The sequence below is a fragment of the Elaeis guineensis genome, chromosome 6 (assembly GCF_000442705.2).
Source record: "Elaeis guineensis isolate ETL-2024a chromosome 6, EG11, whole genome shotgun sequence".
In the NCBI taxonomy this organism is placed as follows: domain Eukaryota; kingdom Viridiplantae; phylum Streptophyta; class Magnoliopsida; order Arecales; family Arecaceae; genus Elaeis; species Elaeis guineensis.
The window spans coordinates 116,850,081-116,876,787 of NC_025998.2; the positions used below are offsets into that span (position 1 = coordinate 116,850,081).

Genomic DNA, 26,707 nt, shown 5'->3' on the forward strand with positions numbered 1-26,707 from the left:
TAATTTTAAAATAAATAAGATGCAGCATATAATGAAACAAAAATATCTTATTTTATTAATCATAAATGTCAATTACATGAGTCTAGAAGATAAATTATAATAAACACCCTATCACATGCTATATGCGATTGGCTTGTAGGACATTATTCTTTCAATCTCCCACTTGCACTTAAAGCCAATCGTCCCTATACTTGATACTCATGCTATCAAGATGGCGGTCAAACTGGTGCATTGACAAGGTTTTAGTGAACGGATCCGCTATATTATTCTTGGTATCAACTCGCTCCACGATCACATCGCGTCTTTCGACTATCTCCCGAACGAGGTGGAACCGTCTTAGGATGTGCTTGAATTTATGGTGAGACCTTGGTTCTTTGGCTTGAGCAATTGTCCCAGTATTATCACAATAAAGGAGCATTGGTTGTTCAATCCCTGGAACCATACCAAACTCTGTGATAAATTTCTTCATCCAGACGGCTTCCTTAGCAGCCTCACTTGCAGCAATATACTCAGCCTCAGTGATTGAGTCAGCAACAGTTTGCTATTTGAAATTTTTCTAACTTACTGCACCACCATACAAGGTGAACACATATCCAGATATAGATTTGCTATTATCCGGATCAGATTGAAAACTAGAATCGGTATAATCTTCCAGTTTTAAATCAGATCTACCATATATCAAAAAAACATCTCGAGTCCTTCTCAAGTACTTGAGTATGTTTTTCACAGCTTTTCAATGATTTTCTCCGGGATCAGCCTGAAATCTGCTGACAATGCCTAAGGCATAAGCAACATCAGGTCTGGTATATAACATAGCATAAATTATTGATCCTACTGCCGAAGCATAAAGAATAGAACTCATTCTATTTCTCTCTTCAGATGTCTTAGGAGATATTTTCTTAGAGAGTTGTATGCCATGACTTATGGGCAATTAACCTCTTTTATTTTCCTTCATGTTGAACCTCTTCAACACAAAGTCAATGTATTTAGACTGGGATAAGCCTAGCATCCTTTTCGATCTATCCCTATAGATCTCAATACTAAGTATATAGGATGCCTCATCCAAATCTTTCATAAAAATTTTTGTAATAGCCAAGTTTTGATCGATTGCAACATTGGGATATCATTCTCAATGAGCAGTATGTCGTCCACATACATAATCAAAAAGACAATAGCATTCTCACTATTCTTCTTGTACACACAAGGTTCATCCACATTTTGATGAAGCCAAACAATTTGACTGTCTCATCAAAACAGATGTTCCAGCTCCTCGATGCTTTAATCCATAAATGGATCTATTGAGCTTGCATATCTGATTTGCTCTCCCATTTGAGACAAATTCCTATGGCTGAGTCATATAAACTTCTTCCTTAAGGTTTTCATTGAGGAAGACAGTCTTGACATCCATCTGTCAGATCTCATAGTCATAGTATGCTGTTATAGCAAGCATTATCCGAATAAACTTGAGCATGGCTACCGGCAAAAAGTTTTTTCACAATCAACACCTTATTTTTGTCTGAAATTTTTTGCCATCAGTCTAGCTTTATAGGTTTCTACCTGACCATCTGCTCCAATCTTCTTTTTAAAGACCCATTTGCAACCTTTTGGGGTCACACCCTCAGGTGCATCAACCAAAGTTCATACTTGATTATCATACATGGAGTCCATTTCGGATTTCATGGCATTGAGCCACTTGTCAGAGTCACTACTCATGACAGCTTCCGAATAGGTCGTGGGATCATCATTCTCAATGATATGGATTGTATTGTCATTCTCAATGATAAACCCATACTTAAGTGGTACATTACGCATTCTACTCGACCTTCGGAGAGGAGGTTTGTGTAGTGGCTGTACCTCAACAATAGGCACATCTGGTTGCGAACCATTTGGTGAGTCCTGGATGGATTGTAGGTTTTGAACTTTCTCAAGTTCAACAGACCTCCCACTGCCTCCTTCTTGGATAAACTCTTTCTCCAAAAAAACGGCATGCCTACCAACAAATACCTTTTATTTAGTAGGATTATAGAAGTAGTATCCTATACTCTCTTTGGGATAACCTACAAATCTGTATATTTCTGATCTAGCATCCAGCTTATGTCCATCAACATTTTTCACATAAGCTGGGCAATTCCAAATCTTAAGATGCTTAAGATTAGATCTTTTCCCTTCTCATATTTTATATGGAGTGCTAGAAACAGATTTCGAAGGCATTTTATTTAAGATATATGCTGCAGTCTCGAGGGCATATCTCCAAAAAGATATCGGAAGATCCGTGAAACACATCATGGACCGCACCATATCTAATAAGGTGCGATTCTTCCTTTCTGCAATTTCATTTAATTGTGAAGTATAAGGAGATGTCCATTGAGAGAGTATTCTATTTTGTTTTAAATAATCGAGGAACTCACTGGATAAGTATTCTCTTCCTCGATCCGATCGAAAAATTTTAATACTTTTATCAGTTTATTTCTCGATCATTCTTTGATACTCTTTAAATTTGTCAAAGGCTTTGGATTTGTATTTCATCAAATACACATATCCAAATCTAGACCTATCATCAGTAAACGTGATGAAGTAAGAGTATCCACCTCTGACTTGAGTCGACATCGGACCGCATACATCAGTATGTACAAGGTCCAAAATGTCACTTGTTTTTTCTCCATGTTCGGTAAATGGAGTCTTGGTCATTTTATCCATGAGGCAAGATTCACAAGTTCCATATGATTTATAATCATAAGGATCAAAGAAATTATCTTTGTATAACTTGTTAATCCTGGACTCATTTATGTAGCTAAGTCGACAGTGCCAGAGGTATGTGACATTCACATCCTCTCTTTTCCTTTTCTTCATATTATCAACATGAAGCACATGATCATTAAGTGAAAAAAATAAAAGATCATTATTAATAAAAGCACTTTCATAATATTCATTAGAAAAATATATAGAACAATCATTGTTCTTTACAATTATTTCAAAACCTTGTTTCAATAACAATGGTACAGAAATAATATTTCTAACAATATCAGAAATATAATAACAGGTCTTCAGTTCTAAAATTTTTTTCGAAGGCAACTTCAAAACTCTGGTTTCTAGGGCTTCAGTCTGAATGGACGTTCCACTAGCGCCGAACAGCTCGAAGTCACTTTTATTCAGATTTCTTACTTCCTGTAGATCCTGCAACGATTTGCAAATGTGTGAATCACAAGCAGTATCCAATACCTAAGAATTTGACATTAAAGTACTTAATGATAAATTAGTTTGTATCATATACAAACCTTTAGCAACATTTGCTGATTTCATGGTTGCAAGGTACTCTTTGCAATTCCTCTTCCAATGGCCCTTCTTGCCATAGTGATAATAAGTACCTTTGGCGGAGACCTTCGCCTTCTTCTTGGAGATGCCAATCTTAGGGTTCATCTTTTTCTTAGAACCCTTCTTTGCCTTCTTCTTGCTGATTTTATCAATATAAAGGACTTGACCTTTTCATCTTTGAAATGACTCTCTACTATTTTCAGCATGTTCAGTGGTTTTGATTGGCTGATGTTCAGTTTATTCATATGATAATTAATAACAAACTGAGAAAAAGAGTCTGGAAGAGACTACAGGATCAAATCCTAGCTCAGTTCACCATCCATAGCAAAATCCAGCTGTCCTAGACAAGTGATCAAATCCATCATCTTAAGGACATGCGTTTGCATGGAGGTGCCTTCAGTCATGCGGATACGGAACAACTGCTTTGATATCTCATATCGAGCAGTTTGACTTTGTTCTCCGTATAACTCCTTAAGATTAAGAAGAATAGAGGGAACGTCCATGTCCTCATGTTGCCTCTGAAACTCGTTGCTCATAAAAGCAGGTATGATGTATTTGACAGTCACACTGTCATCTTTTCACATCTTATATGTGGCCTTTTCCTCCTCAGAAGCATCTTCCCCAAGAGAATTTAGAGCAGGTGTATTCAGAATGTAGGAGACTTTCTCCTGAGTGAGAATAATTCTCAAGTTCCTTAACCAGTCGACATAGTTGGGTTTAGTCAACTTGTTTGCATCTAGGATACCTCTAAGTGAAAGTGAGAATGCCATGAGTGTAGTTAATCTACAATAACAAGAACACAACATAAGTGGATGACTCATGATGATATGCACAACTAGACTAGGATTTTTATCTAATTGTCTCTCATTATTTTATCGAACTTCATACCCCTCAAATATGAAAATCGAAAAACATACTAATGTTTCTTAGTGGGGTTGAGATCTCTATTCCTCACAAACATCTTGTGGATAGCACAACAAGTATTCATGAGTTCAAAAGTAGGTAACTCTTTACCAATTGTACCTCTACAATTCTCAACATCTTTCTTACTAACCTCTAGATCACATATAGTCTTGTGAATAGCACAACAAACTATAGTGTTCTAGTTAAGTTGACCCTTCAATCCATATGGTCATACTTAAACAATACTGCCTTTGTGGATAGCACAACAAAGCAATACTATTCAAATATGCCATAAACATCAATATGTACTTGGTCAACATCATATCGATTTTTATAGTAAGCCTTGTGGATAGCACAACAAACTCATTAAGATCTTGACATACTCTATCGATCAAGTTTGAAGGAAAGCCTTTATAATGTCTACATCACTTAATCAATCTGTCCGAAATTCAACAAGGCCAAATTGACCAAGTAAGTAGGTGGGAGGCTCCCCGTAGCTTTTCTAGACACCAACAGAGTTGGCCAGGCTAGCATACAGATCTAATTATAAAATCACCATTTACACTTTCCTCGACACCAATTGATCTTAAGAATTCGACTTTTGATTAAAAAATGAATCCCGACATTACAACTTAATATAATTAAACGAGGGATTTTAAACTGGTTTCGGCACATCCTAACTATAAGTGCATAAAATGTACACTACAAATTATGCAAATTTGCATGCTTCAACTATTCATAATAGCAATCACATTATTATGTCAAAAATCATATAAGGGTACAATCGAAGTCATAACATATGACTAACAAATTCATATAATATAACAAACCCTAATTTAATTAGGCATGCATAACATCTTTATTTTCTATACATAGATTTAAGCATCATGATACCATGATAATAAAAATTTCAAATTATCATAAATATACAATTTAATAATTGAAATTTAGAATCATGGTCCACTAAAAGTCAAAAATAATTTTTGAGTTTGAAGAATCGATGCTAAAAACAATGCTACATTTTTGACAGGATATGAACAAGAACGATTTTATGCTACAAAATTGTACTTGTTTGATTGAATCAGATAAGGGTGGCTGTGGTACCACTGTTGGGTTCCGACCATGCAGTGGAAAGTGATTTTCAAAAATTTTAAAATCATACAAATCAGTAGTTCTATCACGTAAAACTACCGAGCCGGAATCCAAATCCTAGAATCATCTTGCCGATATCAATTAAAGCAAAAACAAGGATGTATAGGGATAGAATTTTATACTTTCACCAAAATAAAAAAGTGGCACATTGGTGTTCTCCACGAGACTCTAAGGTAGAAGTCCTCCAATGGTGATCCACATGGAAGTTGGCCAAGGTCCTTCCCAATCGGTGTGCTGCTGCAGCCTTGTCTTTTCAAGAACACTGCCGGCTTTGAACTTGCGTCACGATCGCGTAAAGCTCAGTTGCTTTCGATCTTGCCACCAGAACGACACCAAGAACACACTCTTCAGATGTCACACAACCTACGATTTGATTTTTGGCTCCAACACATGGAAAATCAAACCCTAGGGCACTTAAGCAATATTTGTTGAAAATCTCACCATCCTTCTTGCAACTTTTGCCACTTTAATTTTTCTTTCTTTTTTCTCAGAATTTTTTCTATATTTACCACATCCCTTTTCTCTGATTTTAGCCAAAAATTTCAGTAGGAAATCATGTGGGGCGTCTCCTATAAATAGGGGACCAAGGGACGTCACATGGGATGAAGGAGCGCCAACCTTTGGCACTCCAACTTCCCACGCATCAAATAAATTCACCAAGTGAATTTTTGGCATTCCTGATATTTGTAGCAGAAGGACTCTTCCTTCTTTACGTGCCATAAAAAATCCAATTAATTTTGGCATCAAAACATAGGAGATTTGGTTAGGAAATTATGGCAATGCGTAAAAATTAAGAGCCTTCTTTAAGAACTCTTCCTTTCACACGCCAAAAATAAAGAGGGCGGCACTAATTTTATGCGTGGGTTCTGGTGGGCGCAGAGGAGTCCTCCACTTGAAACTGGTCTAAGTTGGATAAGGATCCAATCCAAATTGACCCAATCCCATTAGGTCAAAGGCAACTGGTCTAGGTTAGCTCAAACAATTTGATCTAAACCAATTTAGAAACTTCGGTTAATACAATGTGCTAGCATATCAAATTAACCTATAGAATTTACATTAAACTCTAATTAAATCATATCAAGGCCAAATCTCAAAGTGTGTGATCCATTGGGTTTCAAATCTAGCCAACAGTGGATCAAGATTTTCGACGTAATCCTAATCCGCTGAGATTAGGTCATCCGAAGAGTCTCAATCAACTTGGACTCTTCTAAATTGACTTTAGAATTAAACTCTTTTAATTCTGACGAATCCACAAGTCAAGATTGACGTCTAGTAACGTGTCATAACTATCCGAAAGATTTGAAATTTTGATGAAAAATTATCAAAATATCCTTCAGTGGCAAGTTTTCGTGTAATTTAATCTTTCAGTCAAACAATATCCCAGATGAGCTGTGGACATGGAAATATGTCAAACCCAATCAGTTATCATTATGTATCTCGATCAAAAGACGATGATTCAGTTGATGATACATTAAAATTTTTTTTCTAATTATCATCCTGCTTTGGCCAAAGACTTTCAGAATCACCATCCTATGAAATCACATAGGATGTTCGTTCCCCTTATTAGGAGTGATTGATCCCTTATTTGTCACTCACAACTTCTATGCACACTTCACCATATCCAGAACACCCCACACAAGGATCAAAGAACCAAGTTAGGTAGTGAACCAAAACATGGATCTATGTGTACAAGGTACCATGGTGACCTCAGGTCTAAGCATCACATACACAACTCCCACTAGAGAAATATCAGTTGATATGTAAATAAGACTCCATCTGATATTCTCTTGCAGGTCAATTCAGTAAACTCATTCTCTAATGAGCACCCATATCCTTGTATTAGTGTCACCACACAAGTGGTTGTGAGATCAACCACCCTCATTTCTGAGCATACATAAGACATGTCAGTCTTTCCGGTATCACTGATCTCCGACTCAATGTACCAATGACTAGAAATGTTTTAGGTTAGAGCTATCAACGAATTAGGTCTCACTAGCGTGATCTCATCACGGTCCAAAAATCATTGTCCAAACCTATGTGGTTTATTATAATCTTAAAATAAATAAGATGCAGCATATAATAAAACAAAAATATTTTATTTTATTAATCATAAATGTCAATTATATGAGTCTGGAAGATAAATTATAATAAACATCCTATCGCATCCCATATGCGATTGGCTTGTAGGGCATTATTCTTTCACCATGGATGCGATCCTACCACATCCTTCCAATATTTGCCATTATATTAAATGGATAGGGGCCTTTGTGAAGTTATTGGCTTTCTGGTTCTTATCCATACAATGAATGACATATGCACAAAAGAAGTACCTAAACAGACCTATGCACAGTATTCTACCTTGCATCATTGAATAAGATTTTGCCACATTTTTTCGAATGTATGGCCAAAGATCCTAAAGGTTGGATGGGAAGTGTGCCAAGCTTAAGAGCATTCCCTATTCCAGCACTCAAGTCATGTCCAGAGAAAAGAAAAAGAATTTTTTAATCCTTAAGTCCAACTTAAAACAAGACATATGACATCTAACTTTTTACCTCTTTTCTTTTTTTCTTCGATTTGATCTAGCTCCAAATGGGATCCTACCACCATTCATCACATCAACAGAAAGGTAATTGTTTTCTTTACCCAACAACAATCAGGATTGCAACATATATCCGCTTTTCCCTTTTGTCATTCTAATTTCCATCGGGAGACTCAAAGCACAACACACTCTGTAGACTTCCGAGGAATGGACATGTGTCACACTCAGGAATTTGCTGGGTTGCCCTTTGAGGAATGGACATGCATCGCACTTAGGAACCTTCTGTGTTGCCCTTTAATGAATAGGATATATCTTCTAATCATTCCGTAATGTTTTCCTATGTCATGAATGGATAGAATAGTGACGGCATCCATACCTTGTGTTAAACCATCTTGGTTTTTTACATAATAGTTCAACTTCATTTTGGTGCATGTTCATCCACTGAGTCGTGCCCAAAATATATTTCTTAAATCTTTCATTTTATAAAAAAGAAAAAGAGAAAGGGGGTTAACCCCTGGCATTATCAATGTACATTTGCATATGTGCGTGCATGAGTACCTATGCACATGATTGTTTGCATGCATGTGCATGTGAAAACCCCGAATTGTCTTGCCCTCTTGCTTGCCTTGGTCCATCTTGGGAATTGCTTGAGTGCTCGTTGGCTTTCCATTTGTGGAAAACTAGAATTAGAATTAGGTGCTGTTTTTGTTTGTAATTTAATTGCTTGCAATTCAAATATAGGCTTTGGAAATGCTGCAATTCCAGTTGTTTGGTTGTGTGATGTTGAAAGAGGTACCTATAGATATATTATTATTATAGCTATAATAACTAAAAAAATATTATATAATAGTTGTTATAATACAATCATGGCTATTATAATATTATATAGATTATAAAAAAAATTATTAAGATACAATAGTAATAATAAAAAGAAAAAATTATAGAAATATCCTCTCAACTTTAATCTAATTTCACTTACACCCCCTGTACTTTAAAAAGTATCAAACTGATCCTTCTAATTATCGATATGTTCTAATGTGATCCAGCTGTCTATCTTCGTTAACAAAAAGATGTCACGTGACTATCACATGATACCATTATTTTATAAAATAATAAAAATATCCTTATATCCATCTCCCTCCTTCCTCCCCCTCATCCCTCCTCTCTAATTGATCCCCTCTCCTTCGTCGTCAGTATCTCTTTTTCTCCCTTCTTCCTCCTTATCCATTTCTCCTCCTCCATGGCAGCTCTCTTACTTCTACCCATTCTTCCTTCTTCTCATCCTCATCCTCCTCCTTCCTCCTCTTTCCTCTCCGATTGATCCTCTCCTCCTCCTCTGTAGCCGGCATCCTTCTTTCTCCCTCCTCTTTTTTCCTTTTCCTTTTCACTTATTTTTTCTTCTCCATAGCGGCTCTCTTCACCTCCACCCATTCCTCTAACGCCTGTCCTTCCTCCTCATCCTCATCCTCCTCCCTCATTCATCCTCTCCGATTGATCCTCTCCTCCTCCATCACCGGCATCCCTCTTTCTCCCTCCTCCTCCTCATCTATTTCTCCTCCTCTATGATGGCTCCTTCCACCTCTACTCATTCCTTTATCACCTCTCCTTCCTCCTCATCCTCCTCCTTCTCCAAGCTGTTCATAAGCCATCGCCCTCCACGGTGGCCCCCTTTATTGCTCTTCCTCCTTCAAGCCCATCCATGAGGGAGGGGCATTTCTGTCCATTGAAAAAAAAAGATAACACAGCTTGTTCGTAAATGAATAATTAAACATTATTGGAACGTATCGATAATGAGAAGGATCAGTTTGACACTTTTTAAAATATAAGAATTATAAGTGAAATTGGATTAAAATTGAGGTGTTCTTATCATTTTTTTAATAAAAAATATATTATAATAAAATTATAACATGATAATATTTATAATAATTATGATATTATTGTTGTCATTTTGATGGAACAAGACCATAGTAATTGTATTCTTATAAGGGGATGTTTGGTTGGGGGGAGTGGGGGTTCAGAATGAGAATGGGTGACTTCCATTCCAACAGTTTGGTTGGAAGGAGTACGATTTCGATTCTAATTCTGAAGTGGAATAGGAATAGCCCAATCTACTTAGAATTCAAACCCCACTCTCCCCTATGGATTCAAATTTTCATTCCAGTTCCAATTCCAATTCATTTTGATTTTCATTCCAATTTCGATTTCAGTCACAAATCAAACACTTGGGAGGATTTGGTCATTCCAATTTCAATTTCAATTCATTCTGATTTTCATTCGGATTCCGATTCCGTTCACAAACCAAGCACCTCCAGAAATAATTTGACATTGTAACCATTAGATTTGTTATTATCATCATAACTATAAATTTATAACATGTATTACTTTAATAATAGGTAAATTTTGTATAATAGAACTTATTGTATAATTATGATTATTATTCTTATGTTATATGTTGACTATAATAGGAAACATAATTACAGAATAATAATGATTAAGTGAGTAAATTATGATCATAATAATAACAGTAAAATAATAATTAGTATAGAAATTTACTTTTTTTACTATAATATAATAAATATTTTATTGTTTTTTAAATTTAATAAAGTTAGTTTTTTTTCATACAATTACACATTATTATAATCTAACATATATTTATAATATGAATTATAGTAATAGCCAATTATTGTATAAAGAAATTATTATATAAAAATGATTGATATGATTATATTATGTATATTGTAATAAGAAACATTGTTACAATTATTATTATTGAGGGGACTTGTATGAGGGCTTCGTCCAATTGCAACAAATCTACTAACTGGAACTACAGCCGACTTTGCCTGCAGGGCCCATTTCCAAGATTTGGGCTCTTTTTTGCAGTTCAAATGCAGCCTGCTGTTGCTATTGCAGGCATCCAAACAGTTGCTTTAGATGTCTGCAACTAAATTGCAGATTTGCAATTTCAACCTGCCTAAGTACAGGGAAACAAATAGCCCATTAGAGTAACTCAGGTACTATCTGATCAATAGGTTTGGTTATTGATTTTAGTGAAAAATTTAAATCTGTTTACATGTTTAAGCTGTTAGACTAATCATTAATTCTGATTTTTTTTTCTTGATTTGCATTTCAGGTGGTCCTTTCTTCCAATTATATAGCAAACTTTGAGGGTCAAGATTTTATGGAATTTGCAAGTGGCATGCTTAAGAATATTTGGCTGGGATTGTGACCTATTTCCTTGAATCTCCTTTGCAAATTCAATCTGAGCTCTCTTATCCCTTGTAGTTCCAGTTTATTCCAGGAATTTTCCATAAAATCATGACTTCTTCTGTGCACAGCATATCTGGTAATATTTTTTATACATGTAAATGTTTGACCATTTTAGCATTGCATTTGCAATCATATGCCAGATGGCTTGAATTCACTACTTTTTTTGTCTTGACCATATGCTCACCGATGCTCCATCCTCTGAAGTTCTTTAAACTCCTGCTACTGGTGCCTGGAACTTTAAGCTATTACATCTAATGATGTGAAGATGGTGCTGCTTTTCAGTGAACCTATTTTTATTTTGAAGGATATTAAAAATATATATATATATACAATAGTAGCAATACTGTTATTTGAATATTGCTGGATCTTTAAATGCTTGATTGTAGATCTTTCAGCATACTATGTCAAAACTGAAGAAGTGCTGTTGTAATTCACTGCCCCTGTTGCTTTTTCATTGTCTTGTCTTGTTGTTCTGGATGGTGGCTTAGGCGTATGGATGATTGCTTGGGCATTATATGAGATCAAAATATGCAGGCAAATCTTGCCTAGACTGCCATGATGTGGTTGCTGCTTGTAATGCATTTGCAGATGATCTGAGATATATTGTACTGTGTTGATTGATTTTGATTCCTAAAGGGATGAATGGCTTTAATTGATCACTCAGAAAAAAAGAAGATGTGGATGCTTGTCAAGAGATTAAATCATTTGGGGCATGCTTCAGTTGTATTTAGAGAGATGGACATCAGTCATGGTAATTGAGATAAAGAGACTTGGATAATGTGAATTGATATGGAAATAGGACTTGTCATGACAGGAGGGAACAAAAAAAAATGGAGAAAAATGGAGAGACTTGGCTTCTGGATACAATTTTCTTCTAGATGTGAGATCTGTAGAAAATTATGTAGATTAAACCCTAGATGTCTGATACCAGGACTCAGCTGTATAGCCTAGTATACCTATGCAGACAAGATGCGCCACATAAGGTTGTGGGTTCTGTGCCTCACATTGAAGCACATCCATTTGACATAGGTTCCATGAATTTGGTTGCAGAGAGAGGTATGGAAGCTGGAGGCAGGGGGAGAGAGGACTGGAGGTGGTGATATGGCACCTTGCTAGGTGGTGGTGGGCTGAAGGTGGCCATATAGGCTAGATGTGACAACCCATGGCCAGATGAGGTCGTCAGTTGATGGAGATGGCTTGCCAACCTTGATGTAGGTGATCAAGTGTGGAGCAGGAAGGAGGCGGTGGACTTGGTGGGGCACCTTTTGGGGTGGGGAAGGGATCACAACATCAGTTTTTTTTCCCTCCTGCCGCAATGCCTGTACTTATTAAAGAAGAACACTTGATGGATGGTTGTTGTTCCATCAATCAGGTTAACTTGAAACAAATTAACTTCCAATAGCTGTTTCAACTTATTTAACAAATAGGGCCTGTTGATTGAAAAATTCATTTTCAGCCCCTTGTTCTAATAAATTAGAACAATTGAACTTTAGATCCCTGGCTTGTGCATAAAGGAAAGCAGAACCGTGTGGATGTGTGTAAACCAATGCTTAAGTGTGTATAAAATTGACACCAGGGAATTAAAGTTAAATGAAAATGTTCAGGCCCTAAGCATTAAACAACAGTCAGATGACTTGTCTATATTTGGATTTTTTTGGGCTGAGTCCCCACTATCCTAAAATTTGGGGTTAACTTGGACCTGGCTCCTAGTAACACCCAAATCCAATGCCTAAACATTTCTTTGTAATACAGCCCTTGATCTAAAAGGTTCCTTGAGACTTATCAAAGTAGACAGTGATCACTACCGAAGATGAGACAAGAAAAACTTTTTGTTTGCTCAAAGATGATATGACAACAAGATGGACCTGGCTCCTAGATACAACCAAACCCAACACCTAAACCTGACTGTGTAATACAGCCCTTGATCAAAAAGGAATCAGTCTATATTTGGATTTTTTTGGGCTGAGTCCCCACTATCCTAAAATTTGGGGTTAACTTGGACCTGGCTCCTAGTAACACTCAAATCCAATGCCTAAACATTTCTTTGTAATACTGCCCTTGATCTAAAAGGTTCCTTGAGACTTATCAAACTAGATAGTGATCACTACCGAAGATAGGACAAAAACTTTTTGTTTGCTCAAAAATGATATGACAACAATATGGACCTGGCTCCTAGATACAACCAAACCCAACACCTAAACCTGACTGTGTAATACAGCCCTTGATCAGAAAGGTGATTCCTTGACACTTATCAAACTAGACAGGGATAACTATTGAAGATGGGACAAGAAGACCATTTTGTTTACTCAAAGATGATACAACAGCAACTTATCTCTTTTGAAACTTTAAAAACATCCTAAAAGACTCACCAACTTATGCAATATACAGGAATTTTTCTTGAACCTTCTCTCGAAGAAAAGAATGGAGAGAGAAAGTGATTTTAATCTTGGCTGGACTATGGGAATAGTGTGCGCAGGGGTTGGGGGATGTTATGTCCAGTTTACAGTCTTGGAATCTGCAGATAGCACTACACCAGCCTCACTAATTCACAACTGTTTCTGAGGCATGTAGATATTGTTGGATGCACTTCTAGTCTTACTATCATATGATTTAGTTTTTCTGCATGGTAAAGTTGATATGGTTCTATGGCCGTCATTCTTTTTCCCTTCTTTGATTTTGGTGTGAAAACTTTGAGTGCTGTTCTGTTGGATTTTCATTTGTTTATCTCATTTGATTTATGCTATTTATCTAGCTTTAACATTGGACTTAGTCTTCTTGTTCTTTTCATGTTGTATATAATGATCCAGATGGTGGACGACCTGATGAGCAACAAAAGCAGACACAACCTGAGGTCCAGCAACAAGCTCCTGCAACTGGAAACTTTCAACCTGGCATGGCAACACCGGTTGGGTTCATGATTTCTCCAGGTCACCTTGAAGCAGGACATGCTGTGGTACTGTTCTTAGACCTGTTTATAGAGGCAGATGCTCTTCATTTTTTTCACTTTTGGGCGAACTTGCCACTGACTGTCTGAGACTGAGGATGGGGCTTCTTGTTTTGTTCTCACTCTGTTAGGTAGAAAGGTTTAGTGTCAATTTCACAGACCTCATGGGTATGCTGAACTGTGTTTTTTTCCTCTCTATTCTTATATCAAGGTTTATTGTTATATTAAACACTTGCACGCCTTGTCTCTTCATATGGAGGAAAGCTGACTTTTTCACATTTTGCTTGTAGTCCTTCAATGTCTGCCCGAATTATGTTATGTCTTGATTTCCCCCTGAACAATTAGTCATCTCTATTCCAGGCATTGTTCTCCATTGAAGGTTCAGTGCTTGAAGTTTTTACAATGAAAATAGGAAGTAAATTTATTGCATTTTGGTGCCAAGTCAATAAGTTACTTATACCATTTTCTTGGTGTCATTTCCTGTTAATGGTGTTACACGGATCCATTGGAGTAGCAGGCAAGGAACATGATTTTATTATGGGGTGTTGAAAATTAGCATTTCCAATATTTGGATTCCTAAGGGCTGCTTAGTTGTCTATGAGGTTTCTTAAAACAAATAATTACAAAACCTAATTCTCTGTAAAATGTTTTGTGAATTACAAGGGAAGACCTATTTTCCACAAACTCAATTTTCAGATTTTATGACCTGCCAGTTTTTACAGAAAGATTTTGTAGAAGTAACCAAACAAGTCTTTTGATGGAGCTACAGATCTATCAACGAATGTCCACTTTATCCAAATGAGGTTTTGACATGCCTTCCCTTATTGGTCTTTTTAGCGCCCAACCACACCCCCCCTCCAAAACCCTCACTACCCAAAAATAAAATAAAATAAAGAAGGAAAAAAAAAATCCCTGGTCAATAAAACCTGGTGTTATCAGAAGCTTGTAGTTCTAGTTTTACAAGCAATACAGTCTAGATTAAGTTGTATATTAGAGAAACACTGAGATGATCAAGGAAGGTGGAACCGGAACTGGGACCTGTACTAGCTGGCCGGTGGTACAAGTCGATGTGGGTCTGTATCAGATTGCACCGGTACAAACTGACAGAGAAGAAGGGAATCAGGGAGGAGGAAAAGAGAGAAAGAGAGAGAGGGGGAGAGAGAAAGAAATTGAGGGAGGGGAAGCCACCAAAAAGGCCGCCGGAGGGCCTCCGGCTGGCCGCTATGGTTGTTCTCTCTTTCCTCCCCTCCTATCTCTCTCTCTTCCTCTCTTTCCCTCTCCCTCTTCCGGTGTTCCAATTTCCTCAGCCAAACCATCCTGATTTGCCCTCGGTATGGCTTGGAACGCTTGAGCAGTCCTATTCGGGATGGTTTAGTGAACCTTGGAGATGACCATGTAGAAATGTAATGACAAGAAATCTGCAGCTCCCTATCAGTGAAGAAATGCCATACTTTGGCAGGTGAACCATTGGAGAGAGGAGGCTTGTTTTCCAAAGAGAAGAACTATCATAGCCCAAAAATCTCACCAAGAACAAAGGAATGAAGGGAAGAGAGAAAGAATGAAAGAATGAAAATCACTGACTTAATGTCGCACTTTGTTCCTTTGTGGTGGTTCTGGACCAGCTGCTAAAGAAGGGAGTAATAGGAAATTCCCACACAATTTCAGTGTTATTTGTCTGATATTTCTTATTTACTAAATTGCTCCCTTTTTCTAATTTTGGGAAGTTGTGAAGGTCCTGGGCGATGCTTTGCAATTATATATTTTTTTGATTCTTGTACGATATTAATGTGGCTATGAGGTTACATTTTCTTTTTTTTTTTCAGTCTTCCAGTAAGCTGATTCTAAACTTTCAGATTTTGTAATTTTGAAACATTCAAGAAAGCAGGCATTATTTTTGATTTTGCCTACACCTCCACGTTGCTCTGTTTATATGTTTACTAAGACTTGCACATGTGTATGTGTATGACATCTGTCAGAATTATGCATTTTTGAAGAGATTAACCCCCTCACCACCCCCCAACACACCCCCCCCCCCCCCCCCCCGCCCCCAAAACAAAAAAAACTCTTTTTTTCCCTGAAGGATAGCTTATTGGTACATTTATGACCATCTAATGTTGGATACGGCTTAAGTATATTTACAGGTAGCTTCTTTCTGTCCTCCCTTAATGAAGTCCTTGATGGTGTTTATTGGATTTTATATATTTTCAGTTACATTAGCTATGGAACAGTTATATGATTTATTTATCTATATTTAAGTTTTTATATACTTCAACATAAATTTGAAATGCCTTAATTCAAAGTATTTTGGTTTACTATATCCACATGCTTGGACATCGATTCTACCTTTTCCATCATGTCTAGATTTGCGATTTTGTTGGATTACAATGCCCATTTTATCTAAAATCTGTGGTCCTTTGTAGAAGAAATTTAAATATTAGACTGCACATATGAAAGTGTAGTTTGATAATATTCGTTAATTTCACATGGTTAGATGTATTGAAGCATGTTCTTTTTGGCAGGCTCCGATTGCTTACCCATTTGTTGATCCCTACTATGGAGGTGTTTTTGCTGCTTATGGACAGACGGTGGTATGTTTGGGTAAATTACGTGGAAACATGTGCATGCATATTTTGTTTTATCTAGATATCAAATGCTTTAAAGAAATGGGCTACAATTTTTATGTTCCTTTTAGTATTGCTTTGGTGTTTATCAATTGCTACTGTTTTCAGATCCATCCACAAATGATGGGGATGCATCATGCTGGAGTGCCTTTGCCAGCTGAGGCAGTTGAAGAACCTGTATATGTCAATGCAAAACAATATCACGGTATATTAAGGCGTCGGCAATCTCGAGCAAAAGCTGAATCAGAAAATAAATTGATCAGAACTCGCAAGGTATTATATTTGGAACTATGATCCACACTCTCGTCTCTCCTAGTTCCCTTTGTGATAGCTAATCTCCACAAGCTTTGTTTTCAAAAGGGCTTTTGTGGTGGCTGCGCTGTTCAAATTTTGCAGATAAACTAATTAGTTCTCTTTTAATTATCACCATTTCTTGCATTTTACTCTAGATTTATTGAATTTATTGCATTTCCTGCACCTCATTTTTTGTTGGAGTCATGTCACCTGTGTTTCTTGATCAGATCCATAAATGTGGACTTACAGATGATAGAATGTGTTCAAAATTCGCACTTGTTTATATGCCTAGATGAAGTAAAAAACCCTGGTATTCTGCATTAGCCACCAAAATTGCTTATAGCCAGCAATAATTTTCATAGCCAACTCGAGTTGCATGTTGAACAGTGACAATACAGACACATAAGTTGCACACTGATGCCCAGGTTGTTTGTCTCAATTCAGCTTCAAGGGCTTCTAGTGAATTGGTTGGTTCAGAATTCGCCTATTGAGCAAATTAAAAGAAAAAGGGTGAAAGACAGTGCTTCATACTACCTGTAGTCATCTGCTGCATCAGACCCATTTCTCTTGGTTAAATTCTGTTATCCCTTTCATATGCGTAACTCTGACTTGAAAAATTTTACATCATCTTTTATACAACTGTTGCTTGTGTTTTGGAGGCCAAGAGCAAGCATCCATCTTTTTCTAGCTAATAGTACATAATCCCTAAGTAAGGGGCCTGAGAAACCCCCCCATCTGAGGCATCTGATACCACATTAATCACAAAAAATATATTCCTAGCATGCTGACAAGCCGGATGGATAATGCAGGATTGCTTGTCTCCTGCTGCATTTCACCTGCACTAGACCTATCAGAATCTTGCTGACTCTTCCAGCTACACCCGTTAGTTGGAAAAAAAAAAAGGGAATTTACCAAGTATGTTTAGCATGCTTTGCCCCAAGGTTTTGAGTGCTTGTCTGTGCTGGCTGTACCGGACTGCATGTGAAGGACTGGCACTTGGGATGCCCTTTGGTTTTTAGTTCCAGGCAAGTTGGGCTGAACTGATGGGTACTGGTCCGTATGGAGTCAAAAAGGGTCTTCCACCCTTTGTATGTTTGTCGTCCTCCCATTTTACTCGCTTTTTGTTTTGAATGGGAGAATAGTGAGGAGGGACTTCGTTGTAGCTTTGGTTGGATTGAAGCCTAGAAACATGACTCTGGGGTAAGCAAATACCTCCACTCATTTTGTTTGAAATTTTCTATGTAAAAAATGCTGAAAAATTGCCTTATCTGAAAAGGAAAAAGGAGAGTCACATTTTGTCCTTTCAAGTTGATTTTCGGATGTTTAATTGCGTATATCAATGCATTTTTATATTATTTTGTGTAAAATAATTATTCAAAACATAAATGTTTTTCACCCATTACATTTATTTATTGCTTTTTTTGGTCCTAAAGTAACAGTAATGCTCATAACATATGTTAAGAAAAATAAAAGTTCCCGGCTGCTGTGCTGGCACCAATTACCATATCATGCATCAATATGGTACCATACTGACCGGAGAAGAACCAATATGAATATTAGTGCCGGGATTCTAAACCATGCTTACTAGTTTCTTCAATTGTTCCTTGGTTCAAAAATAGCCAAGTCTGCATATTTCTCTTCGTATGCAGCCAGTTCTTGCATTTTTGGTGGCCTAGAATCTTGATTCATCAGGTCAGTTTGATGATCATGATAGTTGTCATGCATGATCTGTGCTTCATTCTTCACTGTAAGGGCTCTTATTGCTCAAACTACTAGCTGCCTGGTGTTGTTTAAGCTTGTTTCTTAAAATGTTCTGCAAGTCTTATTACTTCTCATGATAGATTCTATGTTGGGCCACCCACTTCAGTAAGCATTTGCACGAGTTTTCTTCTCTCTAATAATTGAGTCTTGGCACTGTTTTCTCTGAATGATTTACTGTGATATATTCACAGATCATGTTTCTCAAGAATTTATTTGCACATCATTTGTTAGTTCTAATCTCCCGAGTTGTAAATATTGAGATGTAAGATATCTCAGTAGAAGATGGTGGACTTTGAGCCCGATTTCTGGCTAATCACCATTTAGTTTATTCTTACCTTTTTTTTTAAATTTTTACATATTTTGAAGAGGTTAATTCTGGCTATGGAAGATGAACATTTTATGGGCTTTGCATTGATCCTTTCATTATATTAAGATCAAGCTTTTGGGCTGTATTTATATTCTGAAGGTCAGAAAACATATTGTATATGCTTGAGATACTTGCAGTCATGTCCTTTATATGTGTTGCTTATCTCTGCCACCTATCTGTTCGTGGTTTTCCAGCATTGAAAACTACTTCTTTACCTTTTTTTTACCATGCTTAGTGGATAGATCTACCTTAGCTTACATGTTTGTTTAAAATTTTTCTCGGGCAAATAAGAACTTGGGATAATTTTTTTTTTTTTTAACTGCAACTATAAAAGTATTTACTTATAATGGTCTTTTTATCTTTCTTATAATTTGATAAATACAATCCTAATTATATTCTGCAATTCACCCTGCAGCCTTATTTACATGAGTCCCGCCACTTGCATGCTTTAAAAAGGGCTAGGGGGTCTGGCGGTAGATTTCTTAATTCCAAGTCTCAAGGGAATCAGCAAAATTCTAATTCCAAGTCCGAAGAAGATCAAGAGAATGAGGTTGCCTCACGTGACAGGGCCCAGCCATCCAATAATCCAGCTTCTGATAACCTGTGTTCTAAGAATCAGCAGAATGCTGCGGTCTCTGATGATAGAGAAAAACCTGTTAATTTAACCGACTCTGATAAGTCCAGTTTGGACAATGAACCAGAGGCAACATCTAATCTTCTGGTGCAGGAATAAGATGTTGGGTGATTGGAAGAGCGAGTGGCTCTGTACAGCATCTGCGGGAACATCTCCAGTGGCCTACGTGAGGCAAACTATATTTAGAGTTTTTCTCAGGTTTGGTTATAGCCAAATGATTAGTTCATTCCGCCTTGGAAGAGTTTTATGTGCGGTTAGCTGACAAATACTTCACAAGTTCTTGAAAAGAAGAAGCATCTTTGTAGTTTGGATTTTCTTTTCCTTAGGTTTTACTGATCGAACATGTATTTTAGACTACATTACTTGGCTAGGTAATTACGGTGAAGATTTCTTTGGTTCTATCAAAGCAGTGATTCTATATGGACATTTGCATTGACCGGTCGGTGCTGCTGCGCTTCGCTGCAACACCCAAGAAAGATCGACAATTTAATTCCCTATATTTAGCAAATCTTTGGGCGCTCTGTGCTTCAGCGGTTCTGGGCCTCTGTGGCTGCTTTGTTGCCTGATTTGGTTTACCAGCCCATTTATGTGGGCTGGGGTTGTTGGTCAGCATGTTCCCGAGTCGGTGAGGAAGGTCTTAACGTGCACCAGGCCCCGAAGAAAGGAAAAATATTAGCAGTAAGAATATTTTTCAAATGCTTTCTGAGAAATTCGGGGCCACATTAGATGGAAGGACCCTCTTCTGATTTTATTTTTAAATTATTATTGCTGCTGGTTGTATGACCTAGCCTATCAACCTTTCTAAAGAAAGGCAGAAAAAAAAAAAAGGGTGTGGGTTTTGGGGGTGGGGGGCGAGGTGGGTGGGTGGGGTGGTGTGGTGCGCGCGGGGGAGGGGCGTTGTGGAGGTGCGGTCTTAACTTTTTCAATTAGCTGGTTAGAAGTGTAAAATTAAGCAAATTTGAAACTAAGAGGATTTGATAGGCGGTGGAAAAATGATTGTGCGGATAAAATGGATGAGCTGATGTGCGGATATATGAGAAAATAATAAATGACTATTGATGCATGAATTAGGAGTGCAAAAAATCAAATTAAATTATTAATTATTTTAGTGTTTTGTTCCATTTTTCTTTTAAAAACTTCAGTCTCAGTTCAAAATTAAACTGAAATTTTTTAATTGGTTCGATTTTTGATATTTAATTTAATAATTTTGATTAATCGAAAATCAAAATTATCTAACCTCTTTCGATTTAATATTTAGATTTGATCTAAATATTATTTGAATCAAGTTCAGTTGAATTGTGCCAAATTCTATTGTAGATAACACGCCATGTTACCCCTTGTATTTGATCAATTTTTGATTGAGCGCTATTCACCATGCATATGCCTCGAGATTTGCTGTGGATCATATTTCACTTGGATTTAGTATAGTGGTCTTCTAGATTTAATAATCTCCTCGCCCACTGGCCGCTGGTAGCTTAGTATGTGGATTCTTGGATGCCTCCATCCCCCTCGGTGATCTGCCCTCTTCTTCTAGTGTCTCTCCATTGCTGTTGCCAACTTCTCCTTGTTGCCCACCGCCTCCCTTCCGTTGTTGCCTAGCCCGTCTCACCTTCGTCCTCCTCCTCTAGTACCCGGTGCTCCTCAATATCATTGGACGTCTTCGGCCTCTAGCCCCTAGATAGTGGACTATCCTTCGCCCTCTTCTCTAGTCTATGGTGCTCTCCAATACTATCGAACGTCTTCGGCTTTCAGCTCTTGGATAGTGGACTGTCGAATGCTGCCACCTCCTCTGTGGTAGGGGTGGCAATTTTTTTCGATCCAGTGGGTATCTAATCCTAATGGAACAAGTTTTATCCAATCCAATAAAGAGGTGGGATGAATATGGATTTTAGAAAAAAAATATTCGAAGTGGGTTTGGATCGGATATGGATAATGGTATACTGTACCTCAAACCCATCTCGATATATCTTTTATTTAAATTTAAACCCACTTCTCTCTCCCTCTCTCTCGATTTCCTCAAACCTGCACCCCCCCCCCGACCTCCTCCCCCTCTCTCACTTTCTCTCACTCAATGGTCGATGGGTCCCCACTCCCTCTCCCACACCTAGCGGCCGCCCAACGGGCACCCCTCCCCCACCCTTAGCAGCAACAGCCTAGTGTTAAATCCCTAGCCATCATCTAAGCTTCCCTATTCGGCCGCTTCAAGCCTCCCACCAATCAAGACTCCTAATGATAGAAAACCAAGCAAAAAAATGAGGGAAAACATAAGAAAAATCAATGAAAAACAAAGGAAACACGGAAAAAATTAACAAGTAAGACCTTTTCTTTTATAAATTGATCTTTTTTTTTCTTTTCAATTCTTTTTCTTTTCATTTCATTTTCTTTTTCCAAGATCTATGGGGAAGGAGAGCACTTGAGGGAGATTGGAGGGTCCTTTAGGTTTCGATTGGGGTTTTTTCTCAAGTTGTCGCGGTGTGAGTTGATCCCGATTGGGGAAGGAGAGTACCTGAGGGAGATCGGAGAGGTTTTTAGATTTTGATTGGGATTTTTTCTCGAGTATATTGGATTTTGTGTGAGTTGTGGAGGTGCAAATTGGTCCCTTGAGGTTTTGAGAGCTTAATCTTGGTGGAAGCATGATATTTTGTAGGATTTGGGGATAGTTGGATGGGACCGTCGATAGTGGTGGGATGGTGGCATAGATGGAGAAAGGAGAAGGAGAAATTAGCTCAAGTATATGCGATCTGATCCATCCTTGGAGCCCGATCCAAGATGGGTACGAGACGGATATAGATATGATTTTTTTTTATTATAGTAAGTATAAGTATCGATCAATCTGATCCATATCTGACCCATTGCCGCCCCTACTTGACAGCCTGCCCTCCTTTTCCCAATGCCTCTCCATCGCTACTGCCAACCACCTCCTCCTCCTTGGCGCCCACCACCTCCCCATTGCCTCCCTCCCTTCTGCAGCCATCTCACCTTCGCCCTCCTCTAATCCCTCATGCTCCTTAATACCATCGAACACCTCCAGCCTCCAGCCCCTGGACGGTGGACTATCGGATGCTACCACCCCCTCTATGGCCTGCCCTCCTCTTCCAATGCCTCCCCATCGCCACTGCTGACCTCCTTTTCCTTGACACCCACCGCATCACCCCTCGCCTCCCTCCCTTCTACCACTATCTCACCTTCGTCGTGTTGTTCCACTATCATGAAAAGTTCAAAACTGAATTATCGAACTGAACCGAATTGAAATTATTTCGATTTAATTTGTTCGATTTTAGGCTACTTCAGTTCGATTTTTGATTCTATTAAATGCAAATTCAAAAGTTCTATTTTTTATAACTTCGATTCGGTTGAACCAAAAAAATGGAATGTACACCCCTAACATAAACTTTATACCGATCTTAACTTGTCAACATTCAATATGGCTTGCTGTCATCAAAATAGTCAAGTTAGCAAAGGCTCTTGCATTTCTTATCATTACTTTGTTACTAGATTGGGCTTCTTCTTATAAGAAAAAGTAAAAATTACAAGTAAATAGTAAATGATACACTTGGACTTTATGCTTACATGTCATTGAAGGGAAATATATCCTTTCAATATTTGATGGATCATAGATGCCTGCGAATGTAGTAAAGTTGCTTGAATTGATACTAGAAATATGTTTCCTAGTTCTCAAAAAAAAAAAAAGGCTGATTATAAATTTGAAAAGGTATTGTCCATGGTAGGTATCAAAGTAGGGCTAGAAATAGGCATAGGGCGGTCCGAAGCCCATCAAGCCGGGCTAACTTTTGGTTGGGCCCAAAATATTTCAGATCAAATTTGGGCTTAATTGTAGGACACATTCATCTTTTGGGCTGGGCTATGATATCGGCCCAGGCTTGGTCTGATCTCGAGCTCGAATTTGGGCCCGAGCCAGATATCTCTCCCAAGTTGTAACCCTAACCCTAGGGCGCAATTGAAAAATAGCCCAGAGAGAGGAGTTCTAGGTATCGAAGATCTGCACCCTTTGTATCCACAACTACAGTTTCTCTAACCACCAATAACATGTGCCATACCTGCTTCCAAGTTGTCGGATTTGCCCCCCCATCATTGCCACCATCCTATTTTGGCCATGAGAAGCCCAGATCCATCCCTTCCCGATTGCCAGATTTGGTAGCGAAAGACACGAGGGGAGGGATGGAAGGGCCATGGCTAAGGCTGATGCCGCCACCACAAGGTGGTCCCAACAAGGTGGGTGAACTGGTGCATTCGATGCCGGAAGAGGGTGGATTTGATAAAGCTTCATTATTGGTGCGGGGAACTATTTACTCAAAGCATCGGTACTCGAATTGCCACAATTACAACTTCACTACAAGACTGCTAGCCATGAGGCCATTGCTCGTTGGGACATTGTCATCTGGGCCGCCAAGACCATTAAAATATGAGTCATGAGGTGAAAATTTTCATTGAAAAAAAAAATAAACCTTTTTTCTAATTTAGTAACCTCTCCTCCTTGACAAATAATGTGATAGAAAAATTTTCAGGATTGGAGAGAGAAGAAGAGGAGGTGAACTCAGGAGATAGAGAAGAAGAGATTGCTAAAGAGTAAGATGAGTTGAGCTGGCCAAATCGGGTTTGAGCCTGGCTTTGGATCAGGCTTGGATCTTAATTTTTCCAAAAAATAGGGTCTAAGCCTAATCCGAAGCTCGAAACAATTTTGGGCTAGGCTCGGATAGAGGTATAGCCCAGCTCAGTTCTCCCTAGTCTCCAGTATGGTAGTTTTAATGGGGCAAAAAAGTATTAATGTCAGAATAAAGATATTAATGTTATTGTATAATAATTTCATAAAATTCAAGCAAAGAAAAAAATATGTTTTCCTATATTCAAAATTTTACTAAAATTATACATAACACCTTCCATTTTCTTATTTTAGGGTCGAGCTAGATAATATTAATTTTATAAAAATATAGAATATTTCCTTAACTTTAAACCAATCTCAAAGATATCCCTCGACTTTAAAAAATTTTAAACAGATCCCTTAAGTTTGCAAATCATTCTAAATGGATCCTTCAACTCTTCGACCAGAAGATGGCATTACTCCACCATTTCAATTGATGAAAATATCCTCTCCTTTTAGCATATTCCAACTTTAAGATTTGTGTAAGTGGATCAAAAATTCAGATCATCCACATGGTCATTTTGAGATCTATGTAGGTGAATGACCATTTAGATATTCATATGATTGCTTTGAGATCTATGCAGGCTAGACTTGCTCATATCTTGGGTGGCTCACTTCAGCTCGGTATGTTTAGAAAGAGCTTGAGCCTGATTTTTTAGCCTAGCAGGTTGGATTTAGTCCAAAACTCAAGTCTGTCTTTTAAATCAGTCGGACTTGGATTTACATCAACTCAGCCCAAACTTGACTATATATATTTTTAATCAATAAATATATTATATATTATACTGTATTTACTATCTTAAGTATCCTTAATAATTTTCATTATTACCTTCCTACCCCACCCGTTAGATCCCTAATCCAACCAGTCAACTCCATTCTTCATGATTTGGGGAAGGAGGTAGCGGCAACAATGTCTCGCTTCTCCTCCCACCTCATTGCCTTCTCCTCACCTTCTTCTTGCCACTTCCTCACCTCCCCACCTCCTCCTTGCCATTTCCTCTCCTCCCCGCCTCTTCCTTGCCTCATCATCTTAAATGATAACCTCTCACCCCACCATGCCATTAGCCATCACCTACCACTCCACATAACAACCCTTCAACCCAACAATAATGACAATGCTCCTCATTTTTGCCCTCTTGTCTCCTCTCAATGATGGAGACAATCTCATCTCCTCACCATCTAGCCTTTGGCAAAAGGATTTTATTGATCACCATACCTTTGGTGAAGCTTGAGGCTCGGCCCAAAAGCTAGTGTACAAGGAACTTAAGCTTTGGGCTCGGGTTTCAGAAATTGTAGTAACTTTGGTTGTGCTCAGCCTGACACTGATCCAACCTATCTGATAAGTAGCTCTAATGTAGGCATACAAATATTTGAATTGCTTCAAAATGTATGCAAGTGGATGAATAATCTGATCATCCACTGTTCATTTTGAGATCTATGCAGACAAATGAATATTTAAATCATCCATTGCACATATTTCAAAGTACTACAAGCTTCTTTATTCATCCACTTGTATAGATCTCAAAGCAACTAGTATATGATCAGAATCTTCCATCTATCTACACAGATGCCAAAATAATTAGTAGATGATTTAGATTACTAATTTGCCTGCACAAATTATAAAACTACGGTATGAATGATCTAAATTATTCATCTTTCTTTATATATCTCAAAGTGATCAGTAGATAATTAGAATTATTCTTCCACTTTTATAGATCTATGGATGGTCTAGATATTTAACCATCTGCATGGCTCACAAAGCAATAAAATGATTAAATCATTGAGCGGGTGTTTTTACAGAAAGAAACTTGATTAAGGCTCTATCGGCAAACCCATAAGGAGACATTTGGTATAAAATGATCCATTCATGATCAAGAGTGATATTGGTGGAGGTGATGAGAATACCGTATTTGGTTGCATCATAGTGATCTCATATGATAATGATTTCAAATCACCCTACTCTTCAAATTATCCTCCAATCCAATGATAAGATATCCATCCTCGAGGTTAGAAATCCAAGATCACCCCTAGATAGTGATCTTAGACTGAAATATAAGAACAAAAATATCTCTCAATTTAACAAAAAATTTGATATATCAATATATCATTAATATATAATATCAATATTATATATATAATATTATATTATATTTAATATTATATATTATATTTATGATATATATTATATTATTAATCATATTATTCCCATATTATGATTCAATGATGACTTTAAATTAGAATAAAAATATCTTA

General features: G+C 37.6%; 1 protein-coding gene across 2 annotated transcripts in view; it reads left to right on the forward strand.

The window, feature by feature from the left end:
• LOC105046707 (nuclear transcription factor Y subunit A-7) overlaps window positions 1–20,302 on the forward strand; it is a 36,831-nt gene extending 16,529 nt beyond the window's left edge. The window contains exons 2-6 of one of the 2 annotated variants that reach the window (XM_010925372.4): window positions 11,037–11,249; window positions 13,981–14,126; window positions 16,637–16,705; window positions 16,847–17,011; window positions 19,576–20,302. In XM_010925372.4, the coding sequence (XP_010923674.1) occupies window positions 11,222–11,249; window positions 13,981–14,126; window positions 16,637–16,705; window positions 16,847–17,011; window positions 19,576–19,893 (726 nt within the window). In that variant the 5' untranslated portion in view covers window positions 11,037–11,221 and the 3' untranslated portion in view covers window positions 19,894–20,302. The remainder of the gene's footprint in view (window positions 1–11,036; window positions 11,250–13,980; window positions 14,127–16,636; window positions 16,706–16,846; window positions 17,012–19,575) is intronic. The other variant, XM_010925373.4, reaches the window with a different exon arrangement.
• The last annotated feature ends 6,405 nt before the right edge of the window (window positions 20,303–26,707 follow it).